A 27379-nucleotide genomic window follows, 5' to 3' on the forward strand; every position below is an offset into this window, starting at 1 on the left:
TTCACTATTTCCCAGAGTGAAACTCCTTTTACTAGAAGAATTCTTATGGGAAAGCAGAGTTGAAAGGACTGACATCATCAGCCCTTCCTGAAAAACAGATTGGTTTCCTTTAAGTAACACTCACTTAAACCACCTATTTAGAGAGAGGCAGACAAAAATAGTTTCAAAGAAAATTAACTGTATAATAACTTAAAGCACTGGAGGGCAGTTCCTTTACGAAACGCTGGGAACACGAGCTGACAACGATTCTTGGGAAACTCTTTTAAGTTTAATTTTTCTCTTTGCAGCGTCTCCCGATAGAAACACTGCGCGGAAACAGCAGAGCAACCCGCAGCATCGCCCCGCGTTGTTTTAACATTGTTATTTGTGTCATTCTCGTGTTTCTCCACAGCGTCACACTCGGCTGTTTTTTTTAATTTAAGCGTTATTTGATATAATTTCAGATATTTCCTTTCGCAGCCGCGTTTCCCAGCGCTGCCGCCGCTCCCGCCGCGGCCTGCAGGGGGCGCCCTCTCCCCGGCCATGGCGCCTCAGGCGTGGAGCCGCCGTAACAAATGGACAAATGGTGGCGATGAGGATAAACCTCTCTTTTTTTTTTCACTAATGCACTGAGCCGCTCGTATAAGCATCGTAAATATTTATTTATTTTCAGTTATAAACCCTGCACATTCTCTGTGCTGCCTGAAGCATCCATGGAGCGATTCGCATCACACCTTCACCTGAAGTTTTGCTCTTCGTGGTTTTAAGGCAGTTGAGAAAAATAAAACAAAATTAATTTACCTGGTGGGAATTTTCTGTTAATGAATTTTAGAGACCATTCTGTGATTCTGTGATGATTCTTTCTTTCTCAAGCAATCCCGGTGGGGGCGATGCAAGGTCCCACATGTGGGGCTTGAAGAGCTGGAATCACCAGTTTGGGAAGCATCCAGCAGCTCACTGGGTTTAAGGAAGCTGTGTTTGATGTGTTTTAACTGCCTTTTTCCCCCTTCCTTCTTTTTTTTTTTTTTTTTTTTTTTTTGTAATGGGTAGAGAATCAGTGGAGTGAAAGAAGTGGATGGTGTTTTTTGGATAGTTTCTGAAGTGGAAGGGAAAGATCCATTCCCTTCAGATAAGTAGAGAAGTAGACTGATAAATTCTGTCACAAGGGAAGTTTGTGTCTGTACATCTGATGTTTCTGATGCAGGTTTTTGTAAACAGCATAGATCGAAGACTTGGGGCATGTTTGTGTTGATATTTGAAAGAGAAGTTTCAATTATTCCAGACAGATTGAAAATTGAAGGAGACGGACATCAGAAGGGAGTTGCAGCTCTGGAGATAGGGAGTGTAAAAATCTATGGCTGAGTGATTTAGCACAGCAAATGCTGTAGCAGTGGTCAGAGCAAACTGTTTCAGAAGGGTTGTGGGTAGGCAGACAGAGGGGAAATAATCGGCAGCACACAGGAGACTGTGATGGCAGAGATGGATCACGAGGTGAAGGGAAAGGGGAAGGCAGAGAGGAGTGGGATTACCACAGATGTGAGCGTCCCACTGAAGTTTTCCTGTCAAGTTGGATAATTTCAGTCTTGGTAACATCATATGGAAGAAAATTTTGAGAGGGTCAAGTGCTGATGTGTCAGAGTCAGGTACTGAGGGAGTCCACGAAGTGGTAACTGGAATTTTAAGTGTTTATCTGAAAATGACTTACTGATTGACAGTTTGTAATTCTATGGTTATTTCAATTGTTCCTTTGATTACTCCCTCTTAGTTTACAGTAAGCCCATGTTTTTCCATCCACAAATCTCCCCAGCTAACCAGGTACATAAAAGACAGGCTAGTGCATTTCCTTTTTGTACTGTGCAAGTAGTAACGACATCCTGCAGCTGATCCCGCAGCATCCAGTTTGCTTTGATCGGGTTTTGCAGTTGCCAATTGGAAATTGATAAATAATGATATTAATGATCCATGAGAAGTAAACTTTACCTTTCCTCAGTGCCTCAGTTCAGAGGGCTAGGTACACTTGTGTACAGCAGAGATGAGTGTGACCAGCATAAAAGCCATCACTAGGATTGAGATTTGGAGTAACAGCTCAGCTGAAAAGAGTTGGTCACTGAAGGAGTGATGCAGGGAAGATTCTCTGCATGGTTCATGGCCAAAGCACAAAGGAGAAGGGCTGGAATTAGGTCAGGAGAAGAGTGGTCTAGCACAGGGGAGACACTGCAGTGCAGACATTTGTTGGTGGGTCAAGGAATGTAAGTGGTTCAAGGGAGCTGCCATCAGTGGAATGACAGAAAGTCGCTTTGCTCACCTGATACAAGCCTGTAATATGTTGGATCAGAAGGTGAGAAAGTAGAATCTAGAGTTTTTCAAGAGACTGTATCAGCTGAAGGAGGAGGTTTAAGTATGGAGGGTGTTGCATGACAAGGGAGGTTTGGCATGAGGGAAGGTGAAAGCATGTGAAGCTCCATGTAAGTAACCAGCGAGGGGAAGGAATGGGGTAAGAGCTGGTGGGAACAATCATTTTATCTGATGGACAGGCTGAGTTCAAGCCCAAACACCTTCTGCTTCCCCTGGCAGTGGGTATTCTGGGAATCCAGGGTTGCTCTCTGGTGTCTGCAGCCTGAATCAGACTCCCTGTCTATATGATTGGTGGTGGATTATGCAGTACATGGGTGTTGCCCTTGCTGCTCTCTTTTTTTTATTTTTCCAGTTTATTATTCTTAAGTAAGGCATTTAATCAACTGTGCATCTTTGGTAGCCTGAAAAATGTAAACACTTTATGGAAAGAAACGTAAGCATTAAGATTAGAAATAAAATACACTTCTATCTTTTAAAAGGTTTATCTTTACCCTTAAATATGCTGATTGAGCTTATTCTTTTTCGCTTAGCCCTTGTGGGCTGTTAAAATCAGTTGCTTTTTCCCATCTCAAGGAAATGCATCTTTGACACTTCTCATGACCTGAGTCACGATGCTGTCACGGAGCCAGAAAACATCCTCAACGGTCATGGGTAAAAGAGCAGAGCTGCCAAGGGTGTGTGGTGGGTGCAAGAGGGACAGATTTCTTCAGTTCCTATCCTATGGGTGTTTCAGACAAGCCATTTATTATAATTACCCATGGATATTATTATCACGTTCTCAAATGCAGTGGTTCTCAAGGCACTTCTTTTATTTCCACATAACTCGGGATAAATCTCATGTATTCAACCGGGATTGAATTCAGATGCTAAAATATTTGTTCTTATCATTGCAGCTGGAGGGAAAATAAGTCAGAGATGGAAACGTGAGGATAAAAAAAATCACAGATGTATTAACATGTAGTTTATCATCAGAATAAATTGTAGTTAGCTCAGCCCTTTGGGTAAGGGGCTGCCATTAAACTTTCCCTATTTCCTCACTGAACACATTTGCACACAGAGATGCCCTTCAGAAATTCCCAGCCCAGTTCAGTTTATGTGACCAGCAGATGAGTTTTTCTGACTGTGCTGTCTCAGTACAAAAAACATTAAGCTTATAAAGATAATTTTATTCTGTATCATTTGGAAGAGAAGTCTGAGACACCGAAATTTTCCGAAGTTTACAATGCTGAAGCATATCGGAGTCGTTCTGAAAGAAGGCTTTGAATTGAAATCTGTGCTGATCTGAATTATGATGGATGGACACGACGAGGGGCAGCAATAGTGCATTCTTGTTTTCTCAAGCGCTTCATCATTCACCAGCAGACAGTGTTAGCAAAATTCCCATGTGCAAGAAATGGGAGCAACAGAGCCTCTCCCCAGCGCCCGGGGGCTGCCTGCACGATAACCTCATTAGTGCAGTGTTAGCTCGGAGACTCCTGTCCTCTCAAGAGTTTGCAAACTCCAGTCCTGAGCTGTGGTAGCCACAGCCTCTGGCTTAGAGCTGGCTTTACAGGCACGTGGTGGGGAGGATGGCACTGCTCCTTTCTGCTTGTTTGCAACATACTCTGCAGTTACGCCTGTAGTAGTTATAAGAAACTAATCTTGCACTGTTCCCATCCGTGGTGAGCTGAAGGTGCAAGATCTGTTTCAAAGCGGATGGACTTGGCCCTGGCCTTTGCTGGAGATGACCCAGCAAAGGGTGGCCAGTTTGGCTGTTCTGGCTGGTGACACCATCTGGAAGAGCCCAGCTGAAGCGTTGCTGCCGCTGCCTGTGCAAAGCCTGAAGCCAACAGCTGGCAAACCAGTTTGGTGGGTTTATTCTGAGTTTTGCCCATACATGGACTTGAGCCTTGCACAAACAGTATTTTTAGTTAAGTAAGTCCTGAAAGATGATTATTATCCCAGATCTGTGTGTGTGATGGTGGAGGGGTTGTTCTCTAAGGAAATCCATCTTTGTCCAGGTAGAGGCACAGGCAGCAAAGGGGTCATGGGAGCACAAGTGGAGGTTATTTGGTATCAGTGAGTGGGACGCTTCTTAACTGAGAGACAAAGTTCCTGAAACTGAAGATAGTAGAAGAACTCCAGAAGAAGGAAGGTGCTGTTGCGAGGCCATGTTCAGATTTTGAGTGGATGTTGCTGAAGTTCAAGGAGCTTGGGTGAGAGGGCAGGGGACGGTGTCCCAGCAGTGACTGAGACACTTGGGCTGCCGCGTTTCTGCTGAGCACTCTGACTTAGGAGCTGTCACCATCACATGCCTTGCCTGGATGCAAGCAGAGAGCAAGCTCTGCTTTCTTAGGGTGACCGTGAGATTTAGTGCAGCTGTGTTTCCAAAGGTTCCATATCAAACAGATTTAAATGTTACAAAAACAACCGGATGCGTTATTTTCTTCCATCCATTCCAATGGAAGCAAGTTAGTGGTAGGTTTAGCTCTGAGTAGCTACATGATATGTGCACAGGAGCTAAGTCATAATATTCCTCCTTTAATGAGTCTAATTGTACTGGAAATATTGAGGGTTAGGGTGTGAAATGAGTTTAAATTTGATAGGACACAATTCAAGGAAATGGCAATGTAACTTTAATTGAGAGGCGATCGTTAACTAAAATAATTTGTTTCCTGACTTTTTCTAGGAAAAGATCTAACATTCTACAAAGAAAGATAACACATGTTGGACTGACTAAAACAAAACATGAAAGCAAAAGCCCACTTTGGCAGTAATTAAGACTCGTGGTGCTGGGTGTGTTTCCAGGGCCGTTCCTGAGTTTGTCTGTCAGGCTCTTCCAAGGACTCTGTGAGCCAGCATTGCTTCCGCTGGGTTCTCTGCTGGGGTCACAAGGCAGCATTTCTCACCAGGGCGCTGCTGTTTCCTCTTCCGACTGTAGTAGATTACAGATTATACTGGAACATGTCTGAGGAAAGGTCAGAAACGAGGGTGAAAGTCTTGGAACTGAAGCTGGGAAGCTTTCCATTCTCATCCGGGAAACTTTTTGTATTGAATAAAAAGCAAAGCAAAATAAACCACCACGTCCATGACACTTCTGTTTTTCCTGCCATTTTTTGCCTCACAGTTAGAGAGGATTTTATTTCCCTTGCATTATACAATTAGGGAATGTTTAGCTGAGGAATCCTCAGTGTTACACTAAACAGAAATAATGGCCAAACATGGTTCATTTTCCTGTAACTTGGCCTCCACATGATTGCATAGCCTGGAGTTACTGCATTTTTATTTACCAAATTATAGATGTTTATATGTAGTGTTAATGTCAGTAGACTTTGTGGTACCCTTTGAAATGGAGTCTGTTAAATACTGGAAGATATAAAAGCTAATCAAGTAGGGTTTGAATTTTAATGACACTGCATTACTAAGCTTTTTGTATTGGAGTAATGGAAGAAAAATGGAAAAAATCAACATGGAAGCATTTTATTGTAAGGCTGAGAGGTGCTTGATACCACTTTAGTTTTTCAAATAAAGTGTATAGAGAAGCTAAAATCCTTCTGATCATTACTTTCCTACCAGAAAAAATTGTCTGGGCCAAGTCCTCTTTGCTTTGCTTGCTGACAGTTTACACCAAAGAAAATACTGCAGCACTTGGAGGCATGTCATACACATGCTGAAATCTAATGGGTAAAAGGGTTTAATTTCAGTTTGTTGATAAGTTGGTGTGAGGATGTAGTTTTGGTTTTAAGCTTGGCTGTGATTTAGGAGTTCAATTTCCATGCACAAATGGGATCTGTGGTACTGATAGTTTCAAACTCATTTGAAATCAGATAAGTGATTTGGTTCCATTAATGTGGTGCAGTGACAGGGGCTTCCTTCACATCATTCTTTCAGGATCCTATGAAGTCTTTTTGCCACACTTGCTGGTGAGTGCAATCCTTAGGGCTGGGGAATGTCCCTGCCAAGCTGCATTTGGATGTCTAATTGTGTCATTAGTAGTGCCAAAAATCATGGTGTTTCTCCTCCTCTCTCCTCAGAGATGATCTCTGACAGCAGTGCCCTCAAGTGCTCTGTTCAAACACTGACCAATTTGAAATCTGGCCTGAATTCATCAAGGCTCTTAGTTGATCAGAAGAGGACAAGTAACTGTATTAATTGCTTTCAGTTGATTGATTGCTTTTTGAACAACGTTACAAGCTTGCAAGTCTTGAATGTTTTCCCCGTGATGTACCTTTCCTCTCTTATCCAAAGATACAGATTGAAAACTTCAAAAAGTGAGAGTCGATCAAACGTTGTAATCTCATATTCAGGCCTAAAGAGTAACTTGCAGATTTAACATTGGAGGTTTGTGGAGAGCTGAGGGTGTCTCTGCCCAGGGGTTGAGGAGGGAAGCGATGCCGTGGGACCCCGAGCCTGTCCGGCCGTACCTGGGAGCTGCTCCTGATGGCTTTTCCACAGATGTCCAGCTTTGTCAAAACCCACTAAATCTTGTGGAGTTTATTTTCCTTATAGCATCTGTATTTTATAATGGTGCTTTTAATTTGTTTTTTCTTTGTCTGCTGGGATTTCTTTTGTCCGGCACTTGCAGGCCTCCCTTTTTTGCTGGGTGGAAGTGAGTCTGTCAGTGATGGCCGGTTTGGGAATACAGCTCGGCCCGGCGGCCGCTCCCTCCCTCTGACAACAAAGCCCATTGTTGTTTTCTTTCTTCACTTTTATCCTCGGTTTAATCCATTTCTCCTTTGAGTGTCAGTGGAATAAAACGTCTGGAAAAGAGTGGCTCAGGTTTTGGGGGGATGAGATGCTGGTAGTTTTGCAGACTCTCAGCAAACAGGTTCAAAACGAATGGATTGGGTTTTCCGTGTCCCAGTAGGCAACATAAGGCTGCACTTGCAAATAAATTTGTCTGACTCCAGAGCCATCCCCAGCTTTTTGGAAGTCCCTTAGTAAAATCAGTAAGAGATTTACCAGCCTAGACTGGCTTTAATGTATCCCATGCACATCTCCTCTATGGCAGCCTATGGAAAGACAAATACTTGACCCCGTGCCTTGCACGGGGTCCTGAGGGCTCTGGGTGATTACCAAGGGAAAGTGCCTCCTTGCTCAGGATGCTCCACTGGAAATGATCCTTGAGAGGACACGTTTGCCCTGGAATTGTGATGGTGATGATTGATTGCAATAAAAGCATTCCTGGAGCAGTCTCTAGGATGAGATCTGTGTGTGTCGGTCTCCGGCCATTTACAGTTAAATGCACTGTCCACATGTCAGGAAGTAACTTGAGTTCAGCATTCTGCTGGATGAAAAATACTGGCTATTTCTACCCAACTTCAACTTTGGCTTATTTGTTGCTTGTCCTTTGACAGTGAATCAACAACAACTTGAGCTGTAGAAATAATGTTGATGCTTGACTGCATTCTTTGTGCTCTTTTGGCCCGATCTGACTGCCCTGTGCACACAAACTCCTGTTTGCTACCCGAGTTTCCTATTGGAAGGGCTGGAGGAATGGAAGGGTAATTTCTGGGATTCCTGGATGGGTGCACCAGCACACCAGAAAATTAGAGAGTTTTCTTTAACCTTAATTATCCCCACCATCTTAATACTATTGTAGTCAGATTTACAAGAACAACTTTCCTGTCAAAAATAATTTCTCTCCTCTTTGTAGCATTCCAATTTTAATTTTTGACTAGTATCACTTTTAATTACAATTTTTGCAGTGAAGCAACTGACTGTTGCAGCAGAAAATGCAGGTTGGCAGGCAATGGTTATTGTGACATATGTTTGGTATTTACAGCTTTTCCATTTGTCACAGCAGAACTTTTTTATCATGTTTGTGCTGTGAAGTGCTGCGTGTTTTGAGGTCTGGTTTAGTTAATTTTTTATTGAGGTTTGTATACATCAGATTTAGATACACTTCCAAATACATAGTTACAAATTTAATGCTTGATCTCCTGATGTATTTTGTTTTTTTTCTCAAAGAACAATCATCTTATATTTTAGTCCCTTTCAGAATATCTTTTAAACATTTTCATTTGTTTTTTATTGTTTAGTACTTTTTTGGGAGGTTTAATTATGTTTCCTTATATATGAGCCTAAGAATTTGTAAGATGTTGTTCCTGCAATTGATAAAAACCTCTGAAGGGATGAGATAATCTTGCAGTTTTCTAAGTATCCTTAACTGCTCTGGGAGTCCTGAACTTGTGTGGAAGCAAAGCAGCTCATCCTTGTGTAGGAAGGAAGATGTAAATTCCTCATTTCTCTGCATGCAAATAATCCATTGAATCAGCTGAAGGCTTTGCAAATGGAAAACCACATGAAGCTGGGAGCAGGGGGGCACTGAGACTTGAAATGTGCCTTGAGAGGGGAGAGGGGGCTGTTCCAACCCAGCCTGTGGATCAGAGTTAATCATTAGATTCTGAATAAGTGATAGAAAACCAATTACAGACATTTAGAGCCCCCTTTGGAGTCAGTGTTTGCTGTCCCCATGTGGGTCCAGGGGAATATGGGAGAGGGAAACACTTTCAGAGAGGCCTTGGCTGCAGGAACAGTGACTAATTAGACAATAATGCATGCAACTATTCATATGCCTTCCTGAAAAAACCAAAAATGCCTTATTAAACTAATTTTAAAAAATTAATTGCATCTCAGTCTTATTTAAAACTGAGCTGGGTTGGTTTTTTTTCCCCTTTGCCTTTTTCTTTGTATTCCAAGTTGGTAGAGGAAAATTGCTATTAATGAAATCTGCTCCCTGGGAACTTCAATAGGCTTGTTCTTCATTAAAGCCTTTCTATTTCTCTTAAAATGTATTGATGGATGCTCAGGCCAGATACTTATCACAAAATACACTTTGTAATTTCATCATTTCTCTTATTGTGCTTCTCTGAGGCGCAGGGGTCTGGGGGCTTTGCAGAAAAACCCAAATAAAACCCCCAAGCTTACAGTTATATAGTATTAAAAGAAGGGTGAAGGAAGCATTGAGTGTCTTTAGGATGATGAGACATTCATTAAGATTTTTCCGCCTTCCTTTTCCTATTTTCAATCCATCTGAAGTACCATTAAAGCTTTTCAGGCAGCTTCCTGTGAGAAACCCTTTGCTGTGCTGTTTTTCTTCCTTGAAAAAAGGTGGCTGCTCTTGAGGCAGATTGTATGGATTTGGCCTGGGATTTGTATAATATCTGTGTAGAATGCATCGGTTGTTTAGGAACCTAATTCCCAATATGGTTCCCTTTTGATTAAGAACAAAGCCAGCGTTTCACAGCATTATAGGAACACAGAAAAACAAGTTAATGATCTAAACCTTTTAATTCATGGTTGCTTGTCTATTTAAAGTACTTTTGATTCTGCTATAAACAGACTGGCCCCTTTTTTTGTTTAACTTCTTTCTTTGGTTTCTTCACATTTCTTTCTTTACTGTCCATGAAATTTGGAGCTAGTTTCCTTTTCCAACTGAAGAATGAAAGGTTGTGACTACAGAGTGATACAGCGAGTAAGAAAGCGTATCCAAACTGGGCGTTCATCCAGCACAGACCTCTTTGAAATCAGCTAAATTTAGGGTTGTTGAGGCCTTTTCTGTTATGTTTTCCCTTTCCTTTTTTTCAGTACCTGTGTTTCATTTTCGTCTTTTTTGAATGAATATGAAATTTGTTACTTTTTTGATACTTTTTTGATTTTTACATCTAGTTTAGCGTGGCTTTATTTGACATAGTTACTTGATATTTCCCTCCAGCCTTAGTTCTGCAGATGATTATTCTGTATGTCTTTATCCGTCGAGACAACAAAAGCGACCTTTTCAGGACTTCCAATTACCAACACTGTATGTGGTACTTTAGGAAAATAATTCCCTTCTAGCTACTCCTTTTTTTTTAAATAGAGAATTGGAATCCAGAGCTTGTCCTTCAAATCGAACTCGAAAACTTTTCGGTGAACAAAACTGCCAGGCAAGCAGCAGCAGCAGCAGGAATAATTTCCCTTGCATGGAAAGGAATCCTTCCTTATCCCCATATGTAAAATCAGTAATTGCTTCTTCCATTGTAATTTATTCTTTATCTGAAATGAAGATTATTTTTTTAGATTTTTTTTCTTTTACTATAACAACAGCTTGTTTGTGGTTTTTTGTGGGGTTTTTTTTGTCTTTTTTATCTTATTTCAGGCACATGTAGAAATGATAAATGAAGAAAAAAATTCAGTAATGTGTTTTATTGCATCTCTATCCCATCAAGGTAAATTGAACAGCCAAGACACTTACAATAACTTCACAAACAACAATCCTGGCAATCCTCGACTCCTGCCTCTCCCAAGTTTGACTGTGGTGTTGCCTCTTGCTCAAATCAAGCAGCCAATGACATTAGGGACCATCACCAAACGCACAGGGTAAGTGGCACAAACCTTCCTCAACCTTTATGATTCATGTGGAAATCATTTGTGTTATTAGTGAGAATTAGTTTTAGTCTATATTTTAATTTCAGTGTATGTCATTTAATAGCAGCAGAAGAGGGGTGGGAGGAAGAGGAGACTGAAAGCATCAGATAAATAAATACAGCCTGAAAACAAACCTCGGTCAATTCAGGAATATTCATTTGAGTGGGTCAGGAGACATTTTCACACCAGGAATTGGAATGAAACATAAGCAGAGCTGTATTCAATCAGAATAAAATATGGCTTTTGTTTTTTTCCCCAAGTTTGTTTATTTTGGTTTCCAACCTTTTCAAGCAGAAACGATTTTTGACCATCAGAACTAGAAAGACAGTAAGCCAGGTTCAGCAGAAAGGCAAAACTTAATACCACTGTTTTTTTGACCTTATTTTTCCTCTGTTGTACTGTTCTGGACTGGGTGGATTTCCACTCCAGAGTCAGCTGCACTTTGGTACTTCTTATGTGCCATGATAAAGCAAAGTATTTCTTGGGAAAGCTTCTCTAAATATATATATTATAAAATTTTATGAGCTTCATAAACCACAGCAATTTTAAATTAATTAATACTGTCCAACAGCTGACATTTTTCTCTTGCTAAACTTTAAATATTCTTTTATTATAATTAAAGCTACAGGGTGATGATTATATTTTTCCTCTCTCATTTTCTTGTTGTTTGATTTCCTGAATATTTTCCAGTTAAAAATCTGATTGATCTGTTAGTTTTCAGAGGGCTTTTATATTTTTAAGGAAAGTAGATCTGAGCATGGCATGTGGTTGGACAAAACAACTGCAACTCCTACAGCTTCCTAACCTTTTCCTGCATTTTGGCAAACACAGGCACTGCCTCCCTTGCTTTCTTGCTCAAGCCCTGCTCGTGAGGTGAATTTTCCCTTGTGCTTCATCAATTGGGAATTATTTTTCAGGCGAGAGCTGATGGGTATTCCCTGTCCCCCTGTGTAATTCCCATATTTGTGGACGTGCTGTACAATCCCCTGGGGCTGGGTGCAGTGGCTGGCAGTGCTGGCAGTCAGGAGCTGGGCTGTGCACGTGTCTGTCCAGCAATCCTTTCCTGCCCTTGCTGTGAAATGGGAATTTCACAGCGCTCACGGAGCCAAACGTGAGCCACAGACACGCAGCTGCCCCGAGCGCCGAGAGCAATTCCTGAGCTTCACAGATAATTGTAAATGGAATTTAAGAAACAGTGAAGAAACACTTGGAGGGTCACGTTGAGGTTTAGCTTCCTCCACAGACACATTTCAGTTGCTTATTTTTGCCTTTTTAGTTTTCTGCTCAGTTTAAGCTGAGTGAAAAAAGTTTTGCTGCTGCTCAGGTGAATTTTGGAAGCATATCCAGGTGTGATCCTGGATGAGGACGGGAAGGGAGGTGGGATCAGGGGGAGGTTGTCACAGTTCCTCAAAGAGGGGAAATACAAAAAACCTGACTTGAAGAATACGGACAGTGAAGGATAGAAATATAAATTTGGGCTCCCAAAACTGGAATAGACACTTAGAACCAGATGGGACACGCCAGAGAAAGAAATTAAAAATTTACCTGAGGGCCTGCCAGGGGAGGTAGGTAATAGAAGCAGTGAAGGGAAGTATTTGGAAAAAAATCTCTTGGTTTGCAGTTGTATTTAATGTGAAACTTTTTACAAAGGTTTCCTTAATGCTGTGTTATACCAAGAAACCTTTCTAAAATTATTGCAATTGTAATAGGTCTGCAGTATTTTATTTAATGTTTTATTCTTAAACATCTAAAACATTTTTGGAGTGCTCATATTTGTAGTTTTATGGTAGATTATGCTATTCACAAACTGTCTCTGTTCCATTTTATGTAATTTTTAAAAGTAATTAAATTTAAAATGCTCAATGAGGCTTATGTAAGGGGGGAAAACAACAGTCATGGGAAATACCCTGCTGTGTAAATAGAGTTTTCATGAATGAGGATCATAATTTTCAGCACAGCCCACGTAGCCTTGTAACGGTAAGCCGAGAGCTTCCTTCATTTGTTCTGCATCCAAAATATTTGATGAAAGTACACAAAATTAACATGAAAAGCTGTTATTTATAAAGCAGGGATTTAAGAGGAATGCCTAGGATCCGAGAAGCCTGGCATGCCTAAAATGACCAAATTGAGACAGCAGCCTTAACTTAAACCTCCAGGGGGCAAAGCGTGTGTTTAACATATTTAACATCTGCCCTCGTATTTCTGCAAACACATAGCACTGGAAGTCTGTGCAGTGTAAGATTTCGACAGGACAGGGACCATCTGCCTCGCTGGGAGAAGTGGAGGAGGCATGTATTACTGCAAATGGCAAAAGACAGATGTATTTACACCTACATGGTCAGCACCTCTAAGCACTGCTCCGAGGAAACAAGGCTCTTCCTCGGGAGCAGCTGCTGAACCTCGCCGTGCTGCGGCCATCAGAGAAGGAGCTGGCATCACTCAGCTCCTGCATCGCCCTCAAACATTCCTCTCCCGTGCTTGTGACTTTGAAAGAATTAAAAATTTAATCTGTTGCAGCATATTTAAGCAAGGCTCAAATACCGTATAATTAGAGGGCCGGATTTGTCCGTTTTATTTGCTCTTAACCATCAGCTGCTTCAATATTAAATCTTTGTGAAGTCTTGTAGATTTTATTAACCAAAAAAACGAGTTGAGGTTTGTTCTGCCAGTATCCAAGACAGCAAAATACTTTCCAGGTACTGAAAGGACTGATCAGTGCTCTTAGTATCATGCGTCTGGAGCAGAGCTGCAAAGCATGTCGTATTGCTTGACAGGGGGAATGGCAGTAAATTTTTTTAAAGTGTTCCCTGTAGCCCTATGGGAATGAAAGACGGAGTCTGGAATTGTGTCGTGACCGTGCTGTTCATCACAGATGCTTTTTCCTTCCCTCTGCAAACATGCAGATTTTGGAACATGTTCTGATCAGTCGCTGCTCTGAATGCAAGTTCCACTGTCAGCATGAAGTGCCTTGGGGCATCCCCTCTGCCTCCCATCGCTGTCCTTCCCTTCTTCCCTGCCCTCTGCTTCTTCCCTTGCCTTTTCAAGTCTCCCACTGTAATTTCTGCACCTTCATCGAGCACTTAATTTTTGTCCCTACATTTTGTCATCCCATTGACTGGCTTTCCTGTAGTTTGTGCTGTCAGCACATTCAGGCTTTCCCAGAGGGGCTCTAATGCTAATGAGTAAAGAAGCTTCTGATGTTTTAAAGATTAGAGGAGGATGCAGGACAGCACAAAAGCTGGATTTAATACGTCTTTCTATATCCGTGCCTCAGTTTCCCCTGTCAAAATTTTGATAGTAATGCTTTATTCCTTGTCAAGGATGGTGAATGGGTTAATTCATTGCTCATTTACAAAGAGCTTATAGACTGGAAAGGGGGAGAGCTGTGTGATCCATCTCCTTGTCTATAGAAGGCAGTGACTCAGAACATTCTAGAATTCAGCTTTGTGCCCCACAGTAACTCCATAAGAGTTCCCTGGGTTTCTGGAATGAGCTGTAGATAGTTTCCAGTGGGGACATGGATGAGCTGTAATGGGAAGGAGGGAAGGAAAATATAGAATAATTGCCCCAAAAGAAAAACTATTGTCAGAGTTGACTCCTCTGACAGCAGCATTTGTTTTAATTTCTCAAGGGACAGGCTCATTATATTTGTATCATACTGCACTCCCAAATTCATCCTTGCTGGAGTGAGCAGCAGGATGGAACCTGCATTAGCTGAGTCTGGTCAAAACACAGAAATCCAGTGTGCCTTGCAGGAAAGGGATAAACCTTGCATTTTTTTCCAGCCAGGAGATTTAGATAGTGCATTTTTAAACATGAAACTCTATCTCTTCTTCACCCCATCCCTCATTCCGCCCTCAGTGAGGAAGGGGGAAGTAGGTAAAGTGTCTGATGCAATTTTATCATTTTAATTTTATATGCACGGAAAGTCACTCATATATCTTGGGTTTATTTTGTCTCAGGGAGCTTCATTTATCCCAGAGTCAGCTACTGCAGCAAACAAAAATAAGTGGTGCAAAATCACCACATTATGGTAAAATTAACAAGGAAAAAATAACTGAAAAAGTAGAGAAAAACAAAAGTAAAACTAAAGAATTCAGCACAATTTTCTGAAATCAGACATTCTCTTTCTGGCACATTTCTCAGACATATTTTATATAATTTTTTTTTAATGATACATTTTAGTAACAAAGCAACTGTTGTAATGATTTGTAATTGATACAAAATACAGTTATTTGCACTAAAGTTTGTTCAGATGTCACTGTTTATGAAAGGATTCTTGATTTGGCACGATGAGAGTTAGAATAAATGGGTATTGCAAAGCTTATTAAAAGCTTAAATAGTTTTATTAAACATGACACAAAATCAAAGTATTTCAGTTTTCAATTTGCTAAAACTCAGAATCGGGTAAGAAACTGTGAAAATTCTGTCAGAACTTTGAGTGGTAAATCACCTCCATTGCATCATTTCCTTTGGAATTTCTGCCTGGCTCTGGGAAAGGGGAACCTGGGTGAGTTTTTGCCTTGGCACTGCTCTCTTGCTGTCACCGAGCGCAGCCATCTGGTGCTGTCTCTTCAAGGTTGGGTTATCCTGTAATTTGTGAATTTTATCTCGCTCTCAATTAGCATTCCATCCATATTATGTGAAGAAAATAGGAGAAAACAATTGCTTATATAAATATCATAGGGAAAAAAAATGGTTGTCTTTAAAGAAATCAGGTCTTTTGAACAGAAGAGAGGTACTAAGTTCATTTTCTCACACTTAAAGCATTTTAATAAGACTGCTGTAGTCTTTGGAAGTGTAATTATATTTTCTTCATGATACAAAATTTTCTATCCATTTTCATCCATTTTCTATCCAAAACCCACTGAACAAACCTGCAGATGAAGCCCACCTGGGCCAATTTGTAATTAAAATAAAGAGAATTTGTTCCTTTGCAAGTACAATCAAGTCAATATAGCAGTTGTGGAAGAAGAAAATCTTGGTGTTATCTTCTGCAATGTTTAATGGGCCCAGCTAAGAGTTACTTGCCTGAGGTTTGAAGGCAGAGTAACTTAGGCAGACAAGAAGAAAAAGAAATAGTGTCCAAAACATCCATGATCACAATTTAGAAATTGAATTCTGAGCTCTCAGGCAGATCTGACCACTCTCCAATGACTCTTCAAATTTACACTCGATACATTCTACATTTTAAATTATGTTGGCTTTGGGTTATGCAGGAGATTTAGCTTTCAATTAAATATTTAAGCAGTGCAATAGTGCTGGACTTAGACTGGCCTTTGACTCGGGGACTGGATGTGCTGACTTTATAGGAGATCATTCAGTTCAGACAATTTAATTGGGTTTTACCACTGTTCAAAGATGATATATTAGGTCTAGAAGGGTGGTTGGTTCTTCCAAATCAGCTCTGTCCCCAAAAATGTCAACCAATTTATTAAATACAAGAAGTTAAAGGCCAGTCTCTTATATGGAGCTCAAAAACATTGGGTTTTTGGCCTATAGTAGTAAATAAAAATAGTTTTTTTCTGTAATATTCTGTTCTTTATTGGATGTTTGCATCTTTGCATGTTGAAGAATATATGTCTTAGGTTTGTACCTTCATCTGAATGTTTTTTGAGAGGATCCCTTCATTCATTGATGTTGTGCTCATGTCAGATTTAGTTCACTGAATTATTTTTTATCAGGCTGGTATCCTTTTAATTGTGTCTATGGCTGAGTGTTTATACATCCTTCAGTGCTGGATCTTTTCTGGTAGTTCATTGCCTGGAAATATTTCACCTGTTTCAACTACCCAGAACTTACCGCTGAGTCAGAGTATGAAAAGAAAACAGAACCATTGGAATTTACAAAATCAATTATTTAGAGATTTTGTGGATGATGTTACATCCCAAATGAGACTCAAAAGAAGCCTTGAGCCTGTGAGTAGCTCTAAATTTTCCTCCTTTTGCTCCTTTTCAGATTTTATGCAAATGTCACTATGGCAATGGCTTTTTAAAGGGAGATATCCATTGAAAATTCTCTTAGATTAATATTGGGTTAAAAACTCCACTGTGCAAAATACTCGAACAAAACATGAAATCAAATCATGGTGAAAGTTGTTGGGTGGCCAAAAGCACTCAGCTCTAGATCTGCTAATTGAGCATCAGATACATTTGAAGTTAGGCCTCTCTTTCCTGCTTCTGTGCAAGCTTTTAAGGGGGGGAAGAAGATTTCTGGGTGAAACAGTTGAATTTCAAGGGGTGTTTCTGTCCTAGCAAAAGGCTGAGTAATTGTCCCTAAAAGGTTCTGATTGGTTTTATTTGACCTCCTCTCAGTAACTTCATAAAACTGCCCCACTCAGCCCCTCAGTGTTCCGTGGAAATCACCCACCTGTGACCGATTTGGATGCTAATTCCCTTTTTCTGTCAGTTCTGACTTCAGGATCTGCTGCAGCCCCAGCTTTGGCAGCAGATTGGAGGGGGCCCTGAGCTGTGCCTAACCCCAGCCCTGAGCTGTGCCTAACCCCAGCCTAACTCCAGCCCAGCTTGCGGCGATGTCCCCGGCGTGTCCCAGCACACGGAGCCCTCCCGGCAGCTCCCAGCTCTGGGACTGTGCCCTGGGCTCTGCTGCTCCCCTGGCAGCCCCTCCAGGCCATCAGCAAGGGTCTGACAACGATTCTGGGCACTTTCTGCATAAATCTTAATAGCGTGATGTACAGTGTACTTGTTGGGAATTGAGTTCTCATCTAATTTCTGTGCATTTTTCCCCTTTCCGTGAAGACCTTACCTGTTTGGAGCAGGATGTTTTTCCATAAAAGCTCCTTGGTGAGTTCCCAGTTCAAACCCAGCATGCCTGTACTCCATTTGCTGTCCTTGCTGAAAATAACTGTGCTTAGACTTTTTAATTTTGGATTACTTTTTCATTTTAATTTGTTTACCTGCATGGCTGATCCATAGGTTTCCACGCACATAACTTCACTTTTTAAGTATGGATGCGTGTTCACCATCAAGCATTGCAAGGAATTGAATTGACTTTTTTTTTCCCCTTTTTACCTTTGAGAGTGCATTTAATTTTTAAGTACCAGGGAAGTTGAAAAAATAAATTATTTCTAAGTGGGCAGAAATGATTGCAATGTCTTTCCAAACAAGCCTCTCTCTTTTTTTCTATATTGCTTCCTTTATTATTATAGCACTAAGTTGCTTACAGACAGAAAACATCGATGATGACCTCTGAAAAATAAGCCAGATTAGCAGTGAGTAGGCAGTAAAGTACTGCAGTGAGAGGTGAAGCAGTAAAATGGGTACTGAGAAAAAAAAAAGGCAAAACTGATTACACTGGAGAAAAAAAATCGTGGAACTGTCCAGGGTGAAATGGACCTTCAAGATCATCTTGTTCCAACATGGAAAACAGTTCTGTTAAAACTGGGATATTTGAAATAAAAGGGGATTTCATTTTAATGTGAAAAAATGCAGCATATTGTAAGAATACAGAGAAGAGAACAAGCAAGTTTTAACAAGTTTTTTGATGTTGGAGTTTGGTTCAATATTTGAGCAGTGCTGCATCACCTCAGTCACCACTTTTTAAGAGGATCGGGCTTAGATGCTGGAAGTTTTGGATAATAAGAAGGGAAGAAGTAGGAACACCTTAGAAAATTTTAAAACTTCCAGCAAGAAGTTTTCTGGGGCTTGGGTTTTTGGGGTTTTTCTGTGGGTTTGGGATTTTCTCTTTGTTTTTAATTTAGCTAAGGATTTCTATTAACTGTGCCCACCAGTATCTGTTGGAATATTTGTACGTGGCTCTTGGCTCAGCTCTACAAGTTGGCACCCCGGGTATCACCCTCAGTGTCTCTATCAGAATATTCTCTTCAGGAAAAGAACTTGTTGAGAGCTTTGTAGGACACAGAATTCCCAGAAGAAGGCTGAGGAGGGATTTGGAAGCTGTGCCAGGAGAAGCAAAGAGAGGGGAGGGGGAGAGAGAGGGAGGAAGAAGGGGAAGGTGAGGGAGGGGAGAGGAGAAAGGAGAAAGGGAAGGAAAGGAAAAACTTTGCCTTACTCATGGAGAACATCTAATTCCTGAAGTACCTCCCTAAGAACCATTTCTAAATGCAGCTTATGGTGCACCAAAGAATTTTGCCTGGTGGTGATCTAAGAAGTGCAGAGGCTCTGGAAGAAGAGTTTTGGCAGTGGAATTCTGAGCAAAGGCTGTGTGGGTCACCCCTGCATGAAGCAGGAGATGTCGTCAACCAGAAATGGTTTTAGATTGAAGTAAAATCAAAAGACTGAGATTAAAGAGGGGAATATATGAAATAGGCTCCAAAATTGTTGCCTGTCTTTCACAAGATTCTTTTTGTGGTTTGTTTAATGCCAGTGCTAGCTCAAAAATATGGTCCTTACTCATCTACAGAGAAATTAGGATAAAAAACACACTTTGGGTGGGGAAAGAAATCATGTTGTTTCCATTAAGGTCTTAATGAGACCTAAAATTCTGTAAACAAAATGGATGTTGATTTGACAGCTAAGTGCCTGGTGAATAAAGGATCCTACCATTGCATTTCGTGCTTTTTCTTGCTTTATTTGTGATCTGACAACTGGAAACATCTTTGTTTTCATGTTTTAGGCACAATGATAAATGAATTAAAATTTCTGGACTTTGAGACAGATTTTTTTTTGTAATTTTATGTGTAATTGCAAATCTCGTGCAGTATTTTTCTCCTGATACTTTTTTTGCAGCTTATGTAGTCAAGATAAAACTTTTTCCATCAGCAGTCATAGATGTTTCCATTTCAGTGGGTTTAGTGTGGAATAAGTGCTTTTGTTTTTATGAATCTCATATATTTGGAGCCTATTTGTTGGGAGTATAAAATCAAAGTGATTTTCAATCTTTGCAGAATATAAGGCAGCTCCTTCTTATCACACATATGCAATTTATTTATTGTTTTAAAGTCATGTCACTTATTGGACAATGGATTTAAAGATCATTTAAGAGCCAGAAGAACTCTGTGAGACATGAAGCTTCATCATGAACTATGCAGCCTCTGGTTGTCAAAATATTTTAAAAGTATTAATTCTTACTAGTTAAATAATAATATTTAACTAGTTAAATAAATGAATATTTATTAAAATATTAGTAACTATTTAGTATTTTTACAAAGAGCTACCACAGTGCATTTCCAGAGATTATGGCAGAGTTTGATGCATTGCAAAGTTGACAAGTGGGAGCTCTGAAAGGTTTCAGTAGGTCTTAATCTGTTTTTACTGCGTTGACAACATGAAAGAACTTGCATGCTGAGCTCAGTCTCTTCATTGCTTTTTAAGCTCTGACAAAGTGATGTCTTAATTTTCTTCTTCAGTTTCCTCCCATCTCCTTTTGTGCCATTTTAGTAGAAAATATCAGTTGGCCATGTCTGCATCTACATCTTGGTGCTTTGGCATTTAAGATAGAAATAATCCTCCAAAATAATGTGAGAGCATTTGATAATAATGCAAATTTCCCTAGATACATTCTATTCCTGATAGAGCTTTCTGTACAGATCTAATTGGGGTAGAATTACTGCTGTGTCTCACTGAATTCCAGGTGTGGTTGCACAGTGGAGTAGATCCAGAGAGGGAAAAGTAAACTGCCTTTTCAACCTCCTGATGTCTTAAATGCAATGCTCTTGTTCCTCGGGTTTGGGAGAAATGAGGAGTGAAATTATAATGGGGAATGTTTTGGTCCCATGTGCTTCACTGTCTTGGTTTTAGCATTGACTCCCAAAAATCTGAATTTCTTGCTGCATCCCTTCTCAGGAAAACTATGGTACCATCTTTTGGAAGTTACTGTATTAGAAGATTTCTTTTAAAGTAACTGTTTTGTAAAAGTGAGGTCAAATGTGCCTAAATTTCAGCTCTTGGAAGAATTTATGAAGTGATGACAAGCCAAGAGCAAGGAAAGAGCAGGAGTTCATAGCAGAAACAAGTCATTCACCACCTACCTTCAACATTATTGTTTTGTTATCATTTATAAAGCTGAGAGGGCATTTGCATCTGCAGAATAATGAGGATTTATAGTTTCCAAGTTGTTAAAATATCACAATGACATGTAAAGATATTTTTCTAATGGCATTACTGTTACTGAAAATAACTGAGCTTTGGAGGTTTGCTGAAGGAATGAAATTTGTGTTGGAACATATCGATGAAAACTCAGGAATCGAGTAAAATTATGCTCAAACAAAAGATTCCTCAGCTGCAAGAGACTTCAGAATAGACTTGTTGACATCTCAGCAGCATTTTCAGAAATCTGTCCAAACCAATAAGATGCAGAAATCTTTTTTGTTTGTTTGCTTGTCTTTGTTTGCTAGCAGGGCTGAGTTTAACCACATGAGTAATCGTGTTTTACAAGGTCTGCTCTTTCTGCCTACAAAACATCATCCTCGAAGGGAAAAGCTGCTGGCACTGAAACCAACACTTAAGTGCTTGCCTTGAAAGATGCACATCCTAAAGACAAGATGTAAATAGAACTGAGCTCAGACCATTTCCTCTAAGGCTGTTTATAATTGTATTTGTTTGAACACAGGGCTGGGGACTCACGGTGTGGAGGACTCTGGAAAAACGTGTTGAGTCCCAGGTTCACTTCTGCTTCAAGGCTTGAAGGCAGTTCTGTCTCTGTAGAACTTTACTCCAGTTTGTAGTTGAGAATAGCAGTTGTTTCCAATTTTTTTTTTCCATTTTAAATTACTTCATTAACCTTGAAAAATCATTTTATTTACTTCAGAATTCATTCAGTAAAAATTGAGAATATTAAGAATATTAGGACAGGACGGAAAGATCCTTTTGTCAAGAGGAGGTGAATATGGCAGAGTCATACCTGTGCTTCTGGTTTGCTTTGTGGTGATGGATGGGTGACACTGTCCTGAATTCTGTATTAAACCCAGTCATTTTTTAATTGAAGTAAGCAGCAATTCACTGATAGATTATATTTTAATTCCTGAAAGAATATGGTTATGTGAATACTTGAAAAGTGAGAGCTAAAATAATTCTCAATATACAATCAGGTTAAAAATACTCTTTCTGTGATAGATGATTATTTTAAAGTGAAAGAAATCCATTCTGGTTTTTTTTCTGAGTAGCTGATAAAAACTTACTAGTTAACACAATCACAACTTAAATATTCTAATATAGAAACATGATGTGCCACTGCAAGCAAGGGAATAGATTTATGGTCAGGACCTTTTTGGAACACAGATTTCTGACCCACTCGTCTGTAGCTGTAGGTTTAACAGTTGGATATTAAGTGCTTTGTGGTGGTTCAATACCAGAGTTACTGACTATAAATTCCAACTGCTCTTTTGGGACATTCCAGCTTCTCCCACATGTACAAGAGTTTCAGCTCTGATCCAAGTCCATGTGACCATGGGCTTGCCATGTGTATCATCTGTTAGTATGAATTAAATATCATTATGACCATACTGTGTTTTAATTGATTTCTGCTGTTTAAAAATACTCTTCTAGTGCTGAATTCCGTGCACCTATACACACGCTTCTCAGAACTGGAGATTGTCATGTAAAAACCAGGTTAATGGGATGGTCTGATCACAGGCTGAAATTGTGTGGAAGAAGAAATCAGTAGAAGAAAAATGGAAAGGAGGGGTGGGTAGGAAGAAAAGGGAGCAGTGAAACAGCGTGAAGAGAAAAATATAAAATAATTCAATTAAAAGGTCTAGAACGAGGAGGATATGAAGAAAGAAAAATCCTGTGTGGGTTTGTTAAACAGCTTTTATCTTAAAGAAAGGGTGAAATCCTGATTTAATGAATTGAGGCATGGACAATGTTCTGCCAATAGTTTTGTCAGGAGAAACACCTCAATAAACGTCCTCACAGCCCTGGATCTGCTCCGTGCACATCATGGGGTCAGTGTGTCAGTCTGCTTCTCCATGCTAGAATTCCTGCTGTGTTCTAACAGTGGCTCATGAGTGTGTGCATCCTTTGCCTCTCCCTGTACCCTCTGCATGCCCTTCCCTGCCACCCTGTGTCCCTCAGATCCCCTGGGTATTCCTGACTTCCCCTGGAGAAGACAAGGAAATATCGAGCACCTGGAGTGGCTGAGCCAGAATCTGTATTTTCATTCCCAAAGGATTTAGGATTTCTTTGTATTTGTTTCAGAAGTGGTTTCTATTTAATGCAAATGTTCAGTATCGGGTCTTTTAAACAATTAATTTCTCCATTATGAGCCGGTTCTGTTCTTCAAGTGAATGAGTTCAGTATTCCAGGGGAATTTTGGATTTGTTATTGGGAAACACTAAGCATCTCTAAATCCTGCTCAGCCTTATAGGAACTGCAGATATTCCCCTTTTCTGAAGTAATATCTTAAAATTGTTGTTAAGCAAGGGACATCTTAATTTTTTTGAGAATTAACTTCTATAATTTTATTTTGTTCTTTCTTTAAAGCAAATCCAAACCAGCTCCACAGATTTCACCCAGTAAGTCTGTGGGAGGGGAGTTTTGTGTTGCTGCAGTCTTTGGAGCTTCAAGGTCATGGTTTGCAAACAATTCCGGTCTCAAACGAGAAAAAGGTCGGTACCTCACAGAATTAGGCCTTGCATTTAAACTTAAATTCTTATTTTGTGACAGGTTCTAACCAATTTGTAGATTTTGTTCCTTAAACTCAAGGGCAATCGAGAATTTTAGGAACATGCTTGGGGTGCTTTTGGTAAAATGAAAATGTACAAGAAATTTTAATTAGTGAAATGAATCATTGATCTTTTATTATGATACAGTGACAGAAACCCAACTTTGATAGGTCAGTCCAAAGGTACTGTGTGAAGTGGCACTGAAAGAAATATGAGATAAAGATGAAACACCTTTGCTAAAGCAAATGTACAAGAAATGTTTGGAAATGTGTAATCACCTGAACACACCTTGGTGAGAAACTTCTCTTGTGTGAGATATTCATACTATTGTGTGAAAATTGTGTGTTCTGTACAATTTACTCTTTGTCTCCTCAGCCCTTTTCCTACTTTTCATTCACCTTTTTAGCTGCAAGCAAGAGATTGAAAAGGAGACAGAGCCTGCTATTTCTGTAAGAGCTTTCTCTGTTGCTGCTGTGCTGTTGCAATAAGATTTTTCTCTCTTTTTGCCCCCAGATCAGTCCAAGCAGTTCGTGGTGGAGTCGCTGTACATCATCAGCTGCTACGGCAGCCTGGTGGAGCACGTCCTGGAGCCGCGGCCGCTCAGCACCGCGCCCAAGATCAGCGACGACACCCCCCTGGAGATGGTCACCTGCCCCAGGGCCAGCTGGGCTTTGGTCAGGTACCTCATCCCTGTCACTGCTCCATCCTTTCATGCTTTCAGCTGCACGGTGGTTGTCGCTCGTGTACAAACTCACAAAGTTTTCCGTGGAAGGAGAGAGATTCAAGCCTTGCTTTCCATGCAGTTCTGTCACTGCTCATGTGCCTCAATGGGAGCTAAGCTTCCAAATCCTTCTCTGCGTGTGGAGCTAGGCATGAATATGTCTGTGAATCAATAGAGATCCTTATCAATTGGTGATTTTAAATGATCAGGTTGTAATTTTATTTTTCTATAAGGGCTAGGAACGATTATTTTGGTAGTGTTGAAGTACAGAATTCTGCTCTGAGACATGAGCAACGTTCCCATGATGAAGCATTGTGAGTTTTCCTGTGAGCAGCTGAAGGTACCATTTCCAAAGACAGTAGAAGAAATTATTCCTGACATGTGGAAGAAAGTAAAGAAAAATTGATGAGAAAGTGTTGTCAGTGCTTTTGACGTTTTAAAATATTTTTCTATTGATTTTTCTTGGCTCCTACATTCCTTAGTGCTGCTTATGGCTGCACTGGAGTGATCAATACTTGATTTACCAAGCTATTTAGGAATGGCCCACCCTAATTAAAATTACAACGCAGACTTTGGGACCATTATTGTTGAAATGAGTAGGTTGTAATGGAATTGAAAATTCTAATTGGATCAATAATCCATAACTTTACACAGCTTTATTTTCACAGTAAGTGCTCAATGACTTCACGGGATGGAAGCAGTGGTAGTTAACAGAACAAAAAAGTTCCCCAGTTTCTCTTGTGTGTTTATATAACGTCAGCATGACATACAATGGTCCTAAACATATTTACCAACTTAATCTAAACCTCCTTCCTGGGTTTTTTTAATGCAATCCCTGCTGCAGTCCACAACCAAGTATTGTCTTTGCCTCACAATCCACACGTTTTGGCCCTGCTGTTCCACTGCCTGTGGTGGATTGCAGTGTTTGAACAAGCTAATTTAAATAATTACAAACATTTTGTGAGCTTGTATAGATAATTGCATGTGATGACAGAAACACTGATTTACATTCTCTGTATTAGCTGAAATATTAATAGTCTTGTGTTTTACCTCAGAACTCCTCAGTGGAATGAGCTCCAACCACCATTTAATGCAAACCATCCACTGCTCCTGGCTGCAGATGCTGTGCAGTACTACCAGTATCTTCTGGCTGGCTGTGAGTAGCTGACAACTTCTTGTCTTGTCTCATGTGCACGTTTTCAGCAGAGGGTGATTTTCCAGGTTGATTTTTCAGCCAATTTTAGTGGACGTCCAACCCCACAGTAGGGTTGTGTGTAACTGTGTTAGTAAGGATGGAGCAGTGAATGTAGTGTTGGGATTTTTGCCATGAATCAGAGTTGTGATGCTGCGAGAGTCACCCACGAGATCCCATGAAATCTTCAAGGTTTCCTCACCTCATTCCTGCTCATGCTTTTGGCCATTTCCTCCTGTGAATTCCATGCCCAGTAATGAGTGCATCTGCATTTCCCTCTCCCTGGGAACTCCTGGTTGCTGGGCTCCTTCCAGCCACAGCCTCAGACAGCTGCCTCCCTCAGGAGCCTTGGCACTGCTGCCAGGGATGCTTGCCCACCTGCCTTGGCCTGTGTCTTGCCCAGCCACATAATTAATTCCCAGAGAGCCAATATTTCATGGCATGGCATATTCAGAAACATTCATACACCTATAGCTCTCTATATACGATGTATCTATACACAAACCCACACATTTTTATAATGGTTCTGTAGAAAAATGAGTGTTTCTCTTTTATTTGACAGTTTAAAAGTGAGAAGAGTAGTAACAGTGAGGAGTAAGTCTGTTCTGTCTAGGATCAAAGTGATGTAGCAGTTGAAGTCTCACGAGGGAGCAGCTCCTGGCATCTGCTGAGGTTCTCCTGGGGAAACCAGAGCTGTGCACAGTTGTCAGTGCAGGCAGTTTTATGTGACAGGGGCACTTCAGATGCACCAAGTGGCCATGTGGGCCAGGAGGCACTTTGGGTGGGACTGGTGAAAGGGACACTGGTGCCAGATTGGATCTGCTGCTTCTACCTGTCCATCTGCTGCATCTGAGTGTTATGGAAACCTGCAAACTTTGAGTCTTCCTTCTTCTGTGCTGCACAGAAAATTGGGATAACACTCAAAGAGTACAAAAGAATATGAAAATATATTTAGTAGTATACAGCACCATTAGATTTGTATTTTGGCTGGATTTTCTTTTGCTAGATTCCTGCCTTGTTTCACTTGTATCCCATAGAGTGAAACCAGGGACGGATGGGACTCATTTTTTGTATTTTAGTAACATTTTATTAACAGCTCAAATACTGTTACACAGTACAGTATACATATGAATACAAATACACATTTCAAGTGGTTTAGTACTGAAAACTTTTTAAAGTAAGAATGAGTAGAAGCTAAATTCCAGCAAATTAATGAACTTAAAGTGGTTTTGCATATTTGATTGAATTATCCTTTGTTTCCTTTGTGTGACTTAGATACCTTTCACATGTTGTTTGCATGTTTGAATTTACACAGTCCTGTTCATGGCACATAATGGAATTGCCATGGAAATAGGTAATTCTGCATCACCAGAAAGGCTGACATCCTCATTTCATGTTTATTTCCTTTCTTCCTTATCTCTCCACTTTGAATTCATTTTTCCATTGCACAGTAGATGCAATATCTGAAACATGGCCAATTAAAGAATTTGTGTTACTTGAATTATAAGACTTTTAACTCAGATTTTAATTCATATATTAGGACTTCTTTAAGCTGGATGTGAAATTGAAAGAATAATGGAATAATAACCACTAAAGACAGCAGAAAATCTAGAGGACATAATGCAAATGGTAATAACAGAGAAATTTGTGTCTGATTGTCTTTGAACTTTTGTCTTCTGGATTTATTCAGGCTGAAGCTCCTCAATGAAGTCCCTGACACTGGAATCCAAGCAGCTTTCCCACAAAAGCCACCTGTTAGAGAGCTGCCGAGCCCAGCTCCTTGGCTGTCCTTACCTGCAGCTCTGCCCTGGGCTGGCTTGAGCTGCAGCCTGGCTTCGCTGTGCTGTGCCTTCCGTGGGGGGCTCTAATTGCCAGCAAATGGCTCGGTGGGGCTGAGGGGGGCTGGTCCATCTGTCTGCCACGTCAGTGCTGAGAGCAGCCGTGGCGCCGGTCAGGGTCACTCTTTGGAGCTGTCTCTGGAGGTAGAATGCAGCAGTTCTCTCTTTCTCTATAGCATTGCTGCCGATTGTTTGGCTCCATTAAGTGTGCAGGGGAAATAAAAGCCTCAATGACCAAGTCACAAGGGGGTATGGATAGACCCTTTCTTTGTCCACACTCAGAACATTGCATTAGGTCTCATTATCCATTTATAATAAGTGAC

At 40.5% G+C, this 27379-nt stretch overlaps 1 protein-coding gene across 15 annotated transcripts in view; it reads left to right on the top strand.

Annotated features, from left to right (window-relative positions):
• BCAS3 (BCAS3 microtubule associated cell migration factor) overlaps positions 1-27379 on the top strand; it is a 298450-nt gene that overhangs the window by 82891 nt on the left and 188180 nt on the right. For 8 of the 15 annotated variants that reach the window (XM_085557228.1, XM_077787569.2, XM_085557225.1 and 5 more), the window contains exons 16-20: positions 10524-10674; positions 17481-17525; positions 23124-23248; positions 23819-23984; positions 25082-25182. In XM_085557228.1, the coding sequence (XP_085413354.1) occupies positions 10524-10674; positions 17481-17525; positions 23124-23248; positions 23819-23984; positions 25082-25182 (588 nt within the window). The remainder of the gene's footprint in view (positions 1-10523; positions 10675-17480; positions 17526-23123; positions 23249-23818; positions 23985-25081; positions 25183-27379) is intronic. The other 7 variants (XM_085557229.1, XM_077787570.2, XM_085557226.1 and 4 more) reach the window with 1 other exon arrangement.

The sequence above is a fragment of the Lonchura striata genome, chromosome 19 (genome assembly GCF_050655825.1).
Source record: "Lonchura striata isolate lonStrDom1 chromosome 19, ASM5065582v1, whole genome shotgun sequence".
In the NCBI taxonomy this organism is placed as follows: domain Eukaryota; kingdom Metazoa; phylum Chordata; class Aves; order Passeriformes; family Estrildidae; genus Lonchura; species Lonchura striata.